Raw genomic sequence first — 14465 nt, forward strand, 5'->3', positions numbered from 1 at the left:
TGCAAACAGTACTTGCATGCAGGATTAGATAATATCATGCTTTCCCAGCTTCAAAGTTTATATTATGTGAATCATTTAATCTAGAAAGTTTTAAAATTACAATATGTATTGGACATGATTTAGGCAAATGCAAAAATAAATGTAGAAAATGTGTTTTGTCAAAAAGGAAGAAAAATAAAGACAGAATACTAACAGTTTACTGAATCAATGTTAATTTGAATCGCATACCTGAACATAATGCCGGAGAACATAAACAATTTCCTCCTTTTGTGCCTTCTCAGATAAAATCTTGTGGAATTTGACAAAGTCTTTTGTACCCATTTCTGCATAAAGAACAACCACTGGGCCATCCTCTTTCAGAGTTGGGAATTTATGATCTCCCTTAAAAAGATATGGCCTGGGTCTGGTTTTAAAAACAAATAATTATGATACCATATATTCAGAAAAAAATTTAAACAGTGGCAGTTTTTCTACTTCATAATTGAAAAAATAGTAAGGGCTTATATGCTAGCAGTATACAAGCAATGTTAAAATCATCACAAAATAATCATGATTGCTCACAAACGAACTTAGAACACCAAATTTTCAAATTAAAGTCTAAGACAGTGAAAAGTCAGCATCAACTATAAATAATTTCAATATATTTTATCAAATCACAACACACAGAGCAAATGAAAAACACAGCACTGAGATTTTGTGCATCAGTTACAGCTTGAACCTTTTAAATGATGCATTATATCTATTAGAGATGTACAGAGCAATCAGTGAGTAACAGAGTAGCAAAGGGATATTCAGTGAAGTTTGAGAATGTCACTGACACACATGGAAGCTAACTGGGGTTGTTTTAACACCATCAAGCTCTGTTAATTCAGCTAATTTTGCAGAACTTGACTGCCTACCTACTCTCCTCATTGAAAGCCATGACTGTAGAAAAGTTACACTTTCTATACCTGCAATGATTTCTTAGATGACTGCAAACATCTTTTGAATAAAACCTGGGAGAGATGGAAAAGTAACAGAGGATATGATTGAGTAATATACTCAAGGTGCTAATTATTGATGAGTACCCTTCTTTTTCAAAGTTGCCTTTGCATAGTCACACTTGAAAGACCAGTAAACTCCTTCCAGACCTCTCCAAGGCAAGCTGAGAAGCTCTAATCCAACACGCACTGCAGAAACGTGTGCGCTAGATGCTCATTGAAAAGTCATACTGGAAAGGTGTGGGCAGAACTCCATATGCCACAGTTTCTGTGATGCAAAGCTTAGGAATATCTTCAATATAAAAATCATAGAATAGTTTATATTGCAAAGGATCTTTGGAGGCCATTTGCTCCAATTCCTCCCCCACAGCAGGGCCAATTTCTATCAGGTTACTTGGGGCCTTAACATCAAGACCCTATGTAAGCTTAGCAGGTACGCAATCAAAGACCCCATTTGTAAGACAGAGACAAAAGGAAGGCCCTGGTTTGAGAATTAACTTGGGTGCCTGCAGCCATGTGTCACAGAAATACCAGGCAAGCTTTTCCACTGCCATCACAGGACAAAGCAAAGTAGGTGTCATCAGGGAGTCTGAAACAACTCTTGAATGAGTAAGCTCTGTTCAAGAACAGATCCAGATTTGCCCCAATGAAACCATACACATGGGATGTGACTTGTGCAACTTCCTTCTCTCATCCAGAGAGACAAGAACTGCCACAGTCATTTATAGAGAGTTGAAAACTTTAATCAAGAGACCCTCTCTTTTCTTAACTAGTCACCTAGGTATAGCAGAAGAATGACTCCTGTTCTCAAAAGGTGGGTACAAAGTGCTGTCATGACTTTCTTGAACACTGGCAGTCTCAAAGAAGGCATTTTATACTACAATGGCCAAGCTTCCCTAAAAAATTAAGTACTGCAGTGAAATAACACTGCATAGGGCTACCATAATGACCTTGGATTGGAGAATTAAAGCATTCAGCCCTTGTAAATCCAAGATAAGCCTCCGTTCTCTGTTTCTCTTCGACACTGAATAGTAGTGAGAAGTAATTGATTCTCTTGCTCTTAGAGCTGAAAGCTAATTTATTTCCTGCCATAAGAGATTCTCATGAGAAGGCTGCCTGAAAGGGAAGGAACAGCAGTTGGGCAGACAAAAAAAAGATGAAAAAAATACACAGATGTGGAGTTGAGCACTCGCTAACCAGTTACTAGGGTAGTACAGGCAACTACATGCTTCCCTATGTAGTTTCCAAGACGGGATGCAGAAGGAATGTCTTGCCTATATAGTTGCCAAGACAGGATGCAGAAGGCATGTGACGGACAGAAGACAGCAGACATGCATACTGACAAACCTTCTGAGGCACTGATTGCTTTGAGCACAATGTGACTCCCATCAATGCTTCTGCTCTTGGCACGAACAGCCCTAGAAATCTTAGTGTTGTGTTTTGGACAGTTAGCAAGATAAGCAATCCCAACCATTTCACCACTGAAGATCTTTTTTTTGAAACGTCCAGAGCCCTTGAGTAGTCCGTTCCACCTCCACACAAAATAGTTCCAATTAGAGCCATGCAATCTGTTTCAACATGGCTGAAAGTGCAACAGATCAAATCACAGTAGCTGCTGCATAAAGGACTGGAAGAAGCATCTGAGAAGAATCTCAGCTGATGGATCTGCACAAAATAATGCTACAGCCTCTTCTTTCTCTTCCAGTGAGGTTTGAGACTATCATCCCTAAAAAGAGAACATTTCTAGTGTCCTCAGCCAATATGGGGAACTTTAGGACACAACTGAAAGCCTAGCTTAAGTGGAAGAGTCATGACAGACAGAAGACAAAAAATGAATGACAAAGGAAAATAGTTTGAAATAAAAAAGGAATCAATAAAACAAAAAAATCTTTTTTCATAATAAGCCACAGAGAAAAAGAATTGCTGGTTTAGAGGAACCAACAGTGAGATGGCACACTGTCCCATATATAATTTGTTCACCATATAGAAAAGGCAGAACAGGAGCGCAGCCCTATCTATATCACCAAGGCTAAACATCTCCAGCATAACTGAAAAGCATCTGCTACCCAGAGTACAATGGGAAATAATAGTGGAAACAATTACCTGAACATGTTTTTCTCAAAATCTAGCTCCACGAACTCTAAATATTTGAGTGACTCAACTACTTTCGGGGTGGAGAGAACGAGAGGAAATTGATAAAGATTTTTGTCCCTGCAGCTCTGAAGGTTGTAATTAGACTGGCGCACACAAAACTATCCAAAACACAAGAACAATTTAATAGAAAGAACTTCAGTTTTGTTGTGAGTTCCTAAAGTTAATGATTCCTAGAAGTCTAAATCTCTCGATTCTCTGGATTCTATTGTTTAGTATCATGATTCTTCCAGAATCTTGTAAATTTGGGGATAGTATCTCCAGAAGGGAGAATGTGCTGAATCCAGTTAACTGCTTTAGAAGAAGAGTATATTCAGACATTGTGATAAAATGTTAAGGTCTCATGATGCCTTAATATATGACCAGAAGAATTCAACATAATTTTAAAAGACAAAATATAGTACAAATAATTTATGTAAGAAAGTACAAGACACTTGTTAGGCAGAATGTAATAGTTAAAAATGGGACATTGCAAACTAGACAGTGAAGTGTTTTTGCAAAAACTTGGCTATTGAATAAGTAAAAGACAATGATTTAGTAGGTTGTAATTGTATCAATGGACTTAGACAATACCATAAGTCACACATGTAGAACACAAATTTGTTTTCAGAAGCAACCATCCCCAAAGAGACAAATTTATAGGTTTTCAGTTTTTTTTTTTTCTAATTTATATTTGCTAGAAAGCAAAATCGAAGAAATATGCCCTACTAAATCTTTCAGCTCTACATATCTCCATGAAGTAGCTGAGGGTATGGACACTAACGTATATTACGATCACCTTGACCATTGCTGGAAAAAAACCCAGAAACAATGCTACATACAGGTCTTGAAAAAATAAAAATGAATTCTTTTTTTATTGAGATTAGATACTTTGCTTTCATTATTTTGTTATCATTTGTTATTTTGATAAGTTCTACATTATTTTACTTGACAGCCCAAATTCATTCTAGACTGATGCTAGTTTCCATAGGACGAAGCCTGCAGAAAGGCTTGATAGGTGCAAAGTCTAGCACAAGGTGAGGAAAAGCTAAGCCAGCTGAGGCAGACTCCTCTTCCACTCCTGTGCCAAGCCCTTACAATCCAGAAAACCTCAAATGCAACGGCACTGACTACGTAGAAAGGTCTGTCAGCAGAAGTACTGTCTTAGACGCATTAAACGTTAAGTTTGCATAGGACGTACACTGTAACTTAAACTTGATTATCCCATAACAAAAAAAAAGGGAAGAAATACAAAATTATCCATGTGGTTAGAGGAGCAAAGCTCTATGATTTTATTTTAAAACCCTACCTTGATTCATAATTGATGAATTCTCCTAAAAGTAAGTGTTTAAAATATTTCAAAACAAAAAGTAACTCTTTTAAAATAATGTACACTTCAAATGGGTATGTCTTTCAATATCCAGTAAACAGGGATTTATGGGCTTGGCATTATCAAGTAAGTAGAACATAAAATTTCAAAATACCACAAGTATATATGCAATAATACATTTTCCTCTTTAGTAATCTATTTTTCCTCTTAATAACAGATCATTACATTTACCTCTTAGTAGCCTTCTTCAGTAGCTTTTTTATTTCATTAGTCTTACAGGTGTGCTTCTCATGGATAACCACAAATGCACTGCAGCCTTCTGGTGGAGGTTCATCAGCTGCAATCTAATATTTCAACAATTATACTCAACCAGAATGCTTTGATTGCACTTCAACTTAAACTCACATCGCTTTGATTAAAATAACTCAACAGCTGCCATTGAGTTGTGTTTCTAATTAAGCCCATTCAAAATTGGGTACATGTGAAAAAAGTAATGGAAAATATTAGAAGATTAAGACCTTATAACCTTTGTGAGATGTAGTCTATCAAATGCAGTCATACTCCAGAAAATGCAAGTCCATTTATGTTCTGTAAAGACAGGGCTGGTAAATCTTCTCCACAAGCTGAAATCACAGCCTGTACTCTGAGATATTTTTAATTTTAGTCACTATCAGCAATCATGTTAATGTACAAAGATTTGACTGCTAACCAATAAATCCCAAACAATTAACGTCAATTTTTGGTTCTCTCTCCTTCCCAGCCCCCCGCCTTTTTTTTTTTTTTTTTTTTAACTCTGTGCAGCTATTCCCATGTAAAGTGGGAATTATATGACTGCATATCAATGACTCTGGATTCACAAACTGAAAGATAAAAATGAAAAGATATGAGTCTGAGACGATGATATTCCTCCAGAGAACAAAAACCTAACTTTATTACAGCTTATTACCTTTCAGAAACATGGATTTCTCACTTTATCTTGACGGTGGCATTGCTAAAAGGAGGAGGTGCAGTTTTAGGCTAGAGGCACAGTGAATTTAAGTCCTCCTACTTTTTCATTAACAAAGCAGGTATTTGACTATTCTATCTTTTAACTTTACAAATATCAAAATAATGAGAGATAAGAAGTCCACTAAATAACAAATGTAAATGACTCGAAGCCAGAGGAAATTTACTACTTTGTGAATGTCTGAATTCCCACAGGATTATTTAAAGCAATGCAGAAAAAACCCACAACCTGAGTTTTAAAAATTAACAATTCAAAAAAATTCTACCCTGAAAATAATGCTATCTGTACAATTAAACATGAATATTTGTTCCTGTCAACATAACCGGCTTATAATGCATCACCTTTACAAATGGTTCATGTTTGATTCCAAATAATGTCAGCATATATTTTACCAAACTGTAATAATGAACATACTTTACTCTGCAGCCAAAATAAAATCATGTACCAAATATATCAGATAATAGTCACCTGCTGAAACATCTGAACAGTTGGAGAATATGCCCGTATGGAAAGTGCAAACCTCAATAGATTGATTTGCAAATTGGATAAAAATTGTCCTGCTTTCTTCAAGATTAAATTGTAATAGGAATGCTCTGAATCTGTTGAAGGAAAAAAAAAAAAAAAAAAAAAAAGACAAACTTTTAGTATTTAGCCATAAATGATGTGGCATATCTACCTGTGCTACATAACAGGTAAATATTATGTTAGCGCTGCTTGGCAGTTCAAAAATCTTGCATGTTGTCCACTGATAATTGTTTCCTTTACTACCAATTCTAAAGGCCTAATAAATGCAACATAAATACAACAGAAGTGAGCACAATAGCACTAGTTAACATCTAAATCATTTTCAGCAATATAAAAATCCACTCAAGACAATAATGTCTCTCTGCAGACCCATACAGAAAGTCTTGAATAAAGCTTATTCATTTATTTCTATTTGTCAAGCTTATGCTAGCCTTTTAATGCAAATTTTGAAGGTTGGTTACTTTCAACCAGCATTATTTTACAAATTATTTCCTCACGTTTAGTCTTGGAACACCGACCATGCAACTTACATAAATAAAAATCTTCTAAAGGTGACATTCTTTAGGCTACTCTCATATACCCTATTTCTTCCTTAAAGATACATGATAAATGAGAGTATGAGAATGGATGCAATATGTGAAGTGGCTTTCCCCCTCCCTGCATATCTCGCCTTCTCAAGGCCAAAATTAGGACTCCAAGAAAGAAAGAAGGTGGATGGCGTCTGGAAATGACAGAAGTGATAATAAAGAACATTGGCTGGAAATAATTAACCTTCATTTCTTCTTCTAGAGGCATATTCAAGTCAATGTTCTCATGCTGTCCTTGGACTGTGAGGGAAAGAAGCCTAATTAGAAGGAGGTTGTAATATTGTTTTAACAAGTTGTGAAAAAGACCTGTATCTGTTTAAGCAATAACGCTCACCAAAATTTTAAATCAGGCTGTATACATTGTACTATATGATATTCTTGAACACAAACAAGTTAGAGTCAGAGAACCAAAGCTGTGACCATACCAAGCATTGTGCACCATCCCTGTTCCAGAGGTTGCTCTTCCACAGGAGGAACAGCTGAAACACATGTGAAGCAGTCCAGAATTGCCAATTTATGCCCCCCCCTCCCCCCAATAATCTATGTTGTCAGCTACCCAGAAACTGCAGTGATTCAAGATCTTTTTCATGTGTAATTCAAACATTCTTCTATAGAGGTGAAAATGTGGAGCAAAGGGAGAGTGATTTGTGGGAAGGAACCATTCTAGCTGTCCAGCTTGAATTTATCTGTGTTCGTAGGTCAACACCTTATTTTAAAAGGTGCTCTTGCTGTCAAAGTGGAATGATCATCCCAGTGGGAAACCCCTTTAGGGGTCCAAAGTGGCACCAAATTTTTACACAGTGTGAAAATCATCTCATGTGATTTAACCTGCCAGATTTTACCTGCCTCAGCTGCAGCAGATCTCAGAAGTACTTGCATCAAAAGACGAGTGCAGCAATCAAAATGCCATTCTCTCACCATGGCCTAGGTTCCAGCAAAACATTAGACCACATACAATAGGCCTGCAGGCCACAGTTTTGGAACTATCCATTAACTGCTGCCAGCAGTTCTGTACACAATTTTCACAACTAAGCACTTCCTATCCTCTCACTTTCCTCTTTACAACCCCTACCTTCTTTTGTTCTTAAAGCCTCTAGGAACTCCTTTCTGCCTTTTCCTCCTTCTTAAAGTTCATTATTTAGAAAGGCTGAGTTTACTGTAATTCACTAGGGAAGAAAAAAAAAAAAACAACCCCTAAGATTACAAAAGGGTATGATCTGCATTTCCAGAAAGCTGCCTTCCCATAAATTGTATATGATCATTACTGTCTAACATTAAATTCAATGGATGAAAACCCCATCTCTTCTATGTTTTCTAAACCTACACATAGCTCTGGCAGAACTCATTTGAGATAAATTTGGCTTCACACGTTCCAAGCAGTAAATGTAAAAAATCTGGAAGTGGCAAATACTTTCAGCTTGAAATGTCTCTCCAATAACTATACTTTCAAATTTTCTTCAAATTATCTCCACAAAAATAAAAATTTGATCTGAAATTTCTGCCTCTCCACTCAGCCCCAAATAACATCCTATTGAACACAATGAAGAGTTATTAAATATACAATTCTAAAGATACTGCCTCAATAAAGTATTTTTACCACAAGTCTTTAAATTCTTTGGCTTACAAATTCCAGCTGTGCTTTCACTGCTGTATACAAAACAGCTGACAGTTTTGCTCTGGAAGATGATTAAGACAATGATGATTTTAATGAGTAAAAAAAAAAAAAAAAAAAAAAGATAATTTGTCATGTGCCTTCAAAAATGATTGTATAACATATTGACAAGGTTACATTTATCAAATCATGCATCCACCCTTACTACTTCAACTTATATTAACACTGCTGGCTTCATTCAGACTACAATTGTACTTTAAACTTCAGCAAGATTAATTAATCCACCTCCAATGCTATATGATCCACCTAATGCAAAAACATTTTTTAAAGTTTATTACATACAGAACCATGGTTTCAGTTTTGCAAATTATTTTCACATAGTATTTTCTCCTTAAAACTTGATAACTACTTGCCCTCCAGGCACATTTTAACACTGCACTCTATGCCAAAGAGCAGAAGTCATAATAAATTTCTTAAGATGTTACAGGGAACCACGGAGAAACAGATGTTTCTGGTCATAAAATGCTGCACGATAGCATATTACCACTAAATTCATTAACAAAGTTGATTTAAAACTAAATAAATGAGACAACATTAATAGGATACAGCTCCACATTTCAGACATCTGAACGCATGTGTATGAGCTACGTCTGTAAATTTCCATTCTAGCCAAGAGAGATATAGCTTAGCAGCCAACAAAACCTGAAAAGCTATTTAGCTCACTCTAAAGATGCCTAAATTTGTCTCTCAACTCCTGTAGCCAAATTGATTAGAATGACTACAACAAGAACTGAACAGCTAGCTAAGCAGACTCTTATTTAAACATCGGCATTTACTATCCACAATCTACAGCAGTATCTCACACCACAGATAGATTAAAAATAATTAAAGGGAGATGACCAGGACGGTCACAAAAGGAAAGTAAAGGTCTGTATCACAGCTCCTCAGATCCCATGCACACGCAGCACAAAATTAACCTTAATATACACTGGTGGCCCACAGGGGAATTCAAAGTACTGAGGCACAGGAGGTAGGGAGAGTAAACATAAGGGACATAATTAATCAGAAGAACACAGGGTGCTGGGATCATTATTTTGAAGGATGAGAGTATGAGGATTGTTCCAACCACGTGGATGTATATATCTGTATCTATAGATCAGCTAGGGAATTAGAGATCGCAGGTAAGAGCAGTTCAAGCAATCCCCAGCCAGTCAAACCCCTATGACATTCAAGCAAGATGCCAGTAGAGAGGCAATACTTGGTTTTAGTGCATGATTACTATAGAAGTGCCACGCTTGCGAAACTGATTCCTCTGGAATCTTTAAGGTTGATACGTACATAAAAAATACTTATCTAATTTAGTTGTGAATAATGTGTAGTCTGCTAGATTACAACAAATAATTTGCATGATTGTGGTTTATATGTAATATACTGTTATATTTTTTTCAGAGAAAATTTCCCTATTAATATGTTTGTGTGGGCTGTTTTTCTTTTAAATATATATTTAAGAGGCTGCTGAAAATTCAGTAGATAAACTGAACCACTTGGGAAGACAGTAAACACTCAAGTTATAATTAGTCGGCAGGGAACTGGCTACTTACCTTCACTCTGTGTTCCTAAATTAACCTTTTGAGATATAAAAGCAGCAGCAAGTTTAAAATGCAATCTTCAGTGTTTTGTAACTGTGCTGTTTGTAATATGAAATTTTTGCAGCTTTGATTTCTTTATAACATACACACAGCCCAAAATAGCATCACCTGCATTTCCAAATCTTCCACACGCCTGGTGGCAAATATGTTGCATATTAAGTAGATATACACAATGTCATCCATGCTACCTGAAGACCTCACTCTAATTCAATACAGTGTATCTCATCATTAAGTTTTTGATGTTTTTCATCGTGTATAATCTCAATGATGCCCAAGTTGATTTGACTTCATATTAAAAAAGAAGTTAAAACAACGAAATACATCACCAGACTAAATGCTTTACCAAATTCCACGTACACTGTTCCTACCAAATCCATTAAATTGCTACACGTATCATAGCTAAACAGACCATCACTAGACCTAATTTGATAAGGCTGAATATTTTAAACGAGCAAGTTAACAGCAGATCTTGATTTGATTATTCTAAATTTAAAATAACAACTTTTGACAACTGATAAGCAACGGATTGGAAATCATCCAAGGGATGATTTAAAAGAAAAAAAAAGCCACTATATTTGATTTTTTTAAGTTGCCTTTTAGCTTTCATACTTCATGACTCTTCTGAAATACTCAACAGTAGGTTGGGATACAAATCTATCATCCGATTCTCCTATAAACCCAGTTTTTCAGCTTCAAATCTAGTAATTCTTTACTTTCTATGAACATGTTTCTATTTAAAAACAACGCTTTTATCTCCCAGTTATCCATCCTATCTACTCTTGATATCATCCAGTGCAGAACTGAAGAGTCAATCACCCCAACCAATCCTTTTTAAGCCAGATCCTTTAATTTGCTCAAGGTATTGTTACTTCAGCCTTAATGCATCATGAACATCCCGCTACGTCCACGTGTCTTGACATGCAGCAGCTAAGATGAAACTCATTCCACACTACCCAGAGAACCAACCTCTCCTCAGAGGTACACTATTACACACCTCTCAGTAACTGTGCCACTCTAGTATTTCAGTATCGGTATTCTTCACTCTAGCCGACCATTTTATTGTAGACGTCTAATGCAGATTTCCCCACTGAAAGTGGCTTAGCTATTGCTGGATACATACGATGCTGACGATATTTCTATTTCACACTTAGTATGTTGACTTCAGTAAGACACTCTTAAGTTGGAAGAATCAATATTGATGTGATTTTGTCATTAAATAACCACTTTCTTTTCCTCTAAAACTGAATCTTTCCTTCTCATCCTGTTCATAAAGAGCATCGGTCTGCTTGTATACTACCCCAACTACAAACTGACTTTTAGGAAAACCACTTGGTGCCAAAACTTAAAATTTTCCTGCATTATAAACATAGGAGTTTGTTGGCCATAATGATAAATAAACAGATACACATCAGTTGCTTAATATGCTTAATTTAAGTAATATTTTAGTACATTCTCAAGGTTCACCACTACCAGCATCTAATACTTCATTGGCAAGATAGACCATGCAGATCAACCTACTGGTAATTTATTTATTCTCAATCACACAAGAGTTTATCCAGGTGATACAGGTAAAAGTGTGCAGCTAACAGCAAATTTCAACAGACATCTGTGTCACTAATAGTAAATGTCACTAAAGCTTCAAATTCCTTGGAAAGTTGGTCCAAGCAAGCAGACAAGATGAAAAACACCACCATCTCTTTTTGATTTGTATTCAGTCAGTCACAATTGTTGAAGCGTGTTCTTAGGTTCTCCCTCCCACATACAGCATTCTTCATGTAACAAGGATTCATTTCTGTCATCTCACTGCCATTTCCTGCATGATCTTTCTACAATTTGTTAGCTTTTGACTATCAATGTAACATTCAATTTACCTGAAGTCTTTTCTAGTGTTAGGTCCTCACACTCATGCCCGAAGAGCTGCACTATTCTGAAGGAAAGAGCAAAATGAAACAGCCTTACCTTGTTTTGAAGCTTTTTTTACCTTAGTCATCTATTGACCTACCAACTAGGTCTAATATCAACCAACCCATTGTAAAGCCTGGTAGGTTTCCAAATTTTTCATTACCATGGTCATTTCTAGTAAACTGCTCTCCAAGGTATCTTCTGGGGTGACTCACTTTTACACTTCGTTTGCTGGATTTTATGCTTTCTTCTTCCCTCCAGACTTCTAACAACTTAATATTCTTCTGTCTAATCATGCAAGGTTTTCTTAATCCTATTTTGACAGTGATAAACATTTATTCTAAAACACCAGCATTGTTGCTAGAAAACAGTCTCTATGCCATCTACAAGTATTAAACCTTTTTTGGTCATTCTTTTCATTTTTTCGTTTAGCTAGCATTCTCATTTTAGTTATTTGTGGGATTCTCTCCCCTACTAACATCCATCTTAGACAAAACATGAAGTCTGCATATCCTATAAGCTCTTGCTGAGTCATGTAAGAAGGCAGGTATCTTTAATCTCTACACTTCTGTTCCATATTGTAACAGCAGTTCAGTCCATCTTGTCTTCCTTGCTTTTAGAACTCCTCTACAGGTAGAGCTCCCAGAGGAAAATATGCTACAACTTTCTGAAATAAAACTAACTACTAAGCAATAGTGGAAGAGTTAAGCTTTACCTGACTGGAACTAGTTAATGTGTTAGCTTGATGTTTAAAAGTTAAACACAGTGCAAGACAATATATTAAAACTAGCATGCTGTTTAACTTACCTCCTTGCTTATAAACTGTTAATTCTCGTACAGTTTCCAAGAACTGCCAAAACTTCTCATTACCATCTTCTGCAATAAATTCACTGTTTAAAAATAAAAATTAATTGTCCATAGGTTGACTTTGTCCAAAGATGTACCACAGTAAAAATCTTCAGTTGTTTAAAGTAACAAGTACCCAGCAACAACCAAGTGTTAAGTATTCAATGACCATCTAACATCTCGGTAGCATAAAATACTGAACAGTGGTATATTTTCGGTTAAAAGAAATTTTGAACAAAACATTACCAATCTGAACTCAACAATCAGGGCTGTAAAGCAAGCAGAGTGTTCTCTGATACAGAAATAAATGCAGTTTTTCACTTTATTTTTCCACAGGTATACCAATATACAGTTATAAATAAAATCAATTCAGCACACAAACTTTATTTAATAGTGGCTAAATATACAAATAAGACCACATACTCTGTCAGGTTATAGTTTTTAATTAAATTACAGGCTTTTATCAAAGACAATGTCTACTTTGATATGCAGGGGAGGTCCCCAATCTCTGAAACACTTTCAAAGATGGGTTAATCCTTACAAAGCATAAAAGGTAAGGTTTGCTTTATTCCAAATACCATTCTTCCATTTACTGGTAATACTTTGTAGTTTTGTGTTTTTTCTTAAGGGAACATCAGTTGCTTTTTTTTTTCCCCCCTTACATATGCCAAAAAGATCAACTTGCTAGCACGAGTGTACTGTAGTCTTTACTCTGCAAGTTTGCCACTCCTTTGATTACAGAAGTTTGTAATTCTCCCTTTCATGAGAGTTCTCCAAACAGCAGCAGTAAGTTTAAAAACAAGACAAAAAACCCCCAGATTTTAAACCATACTGGCAGGGGAGCCACTAATACATAATACATGAACACATTTGCACTCGCTATTTTGAAATTATGATTACAAGTCAACAATACCTTTTTCAAAAAAGATATGTTTTAGTACTACAGCTTCACATCTTCACTAATACCTTTATGCATAATTACTTCATTCATGAATGAAAGTAAACTAATTGGGGTGAGATGAAGAGGTACTGTTAGTCAGTGGAAGGTAGGGATTGTGTAGATTGGCCCATTGCATCTCCTCAACCTAACCTGCAAAACATCTGAGTAGGTAAAATACAAAGCAATTCAAATAGCACACTTAAATCGTGGGAAAGCCTGTCAGCGCCATCCATAAGATTTTACAAAGGGAGAAAACCGCCAAGCCTTATACCAAAGCAGTACTTCAACAGGCTGCCCGACAGAGGGAGAGAGGAGAGGAACGCAGCCACCCCTTTCTGACAGCCCACCCTCCCGCTCCGCCCGCGCCCCGCAGAGAAGACAGGGGCCCCTCCCTCCTCCGGCCCCCTCAGCGAGGCGCCCCCGCCTCCCAGCGGGCAGCCAGGGGCGGCATCGCCGCTGCTCCCCTTCCCCGGCCTAACGGCCCCGCCCGGCAGCTGAGGAAGGCAGCAGGAGAGGAGAAGGAGGAGGAGGAGGAGGAGGAGGCTGCACGCACCTCGCCTCCAGCAGCAGCGGGGTCGCCGGCCACTTCGCCGCCAGCCGGGCCGTCACGGCCTGGGAGGAGGCTGGAGCCGGGCCGCAGGGGCACGGCCGGGCACACAGGAGGGCAAGGAGGAGGGCGGGCAGCAGCGGCCAGCCCGCCATCAGGAGGAACGGGCTCCCGCCGCCCCCTCAGCCTCGGCGTGCGCGCCCCCGCCCCGCCCACGCGGCCTCCGCTTTGCTCCCACTGGCTGCGCTGTGCCGTTACTATTAGGCTATTGGTCAGCCCAGAGACCAATCAGGGGCCGACGCCAAATAACTAGCGGGGGTCTCCCGGCTCGCGCGGTGACACGCGGCGCGGGGGGCGGAGCGCGGGCAGTGGAGCGTCGGCTGAGGGGGCGGGGCGCTGAGCCGCGCCGCG

At 37.8% G+C, this 14465-nt stretch overlaps 1 protein-coding gene across 1 annotated transcript in view; it reads right to left on the minus strand.

The window, feature by feature from the left end:
- Nucleotides 1-14209, minus strand: part of UGGT2 (UDP-glucose glycoprotein glucosyltransferase 2) — a gene marked incomplete at its 5' end in the record, with an annotated part of 93482 nt that extends 79273 nt beyond the window's left edge. The window contains 5 exons of the mRNA XM_082332838.1: nt 229-403; nt 4672-4784; nt 5915-6045; nt 12529-12611; nt 14061-14209. Of these exons, the coding sequence (XP_082188964.1) occupies nt 229-403; nt 4672-4784; nt 5915-6045; nt 12529-12611; nt 14061-14209 (651 nt within the window). The remainder of the gene's footprint in view (nt 1-228; nt 404-4671; nt 4785-5914; nt 6046-12528; nt 12612-14060) is intronic.
- Nucleotides 14210-14465: the final 256 nt, after the last annotated feature.

The sequence above is a fragment of the Platalea leucorodia genome (genome assembly GCF_965183815.1).
Source record: "Platalea leucorodia genome assembly, chromosome: 2".
NCBI lineage: Eukaryota > Metazoa > Chordata > Aves > Pelecaniformes > Threskiornithidae > Platalea > Platalea leucorodia.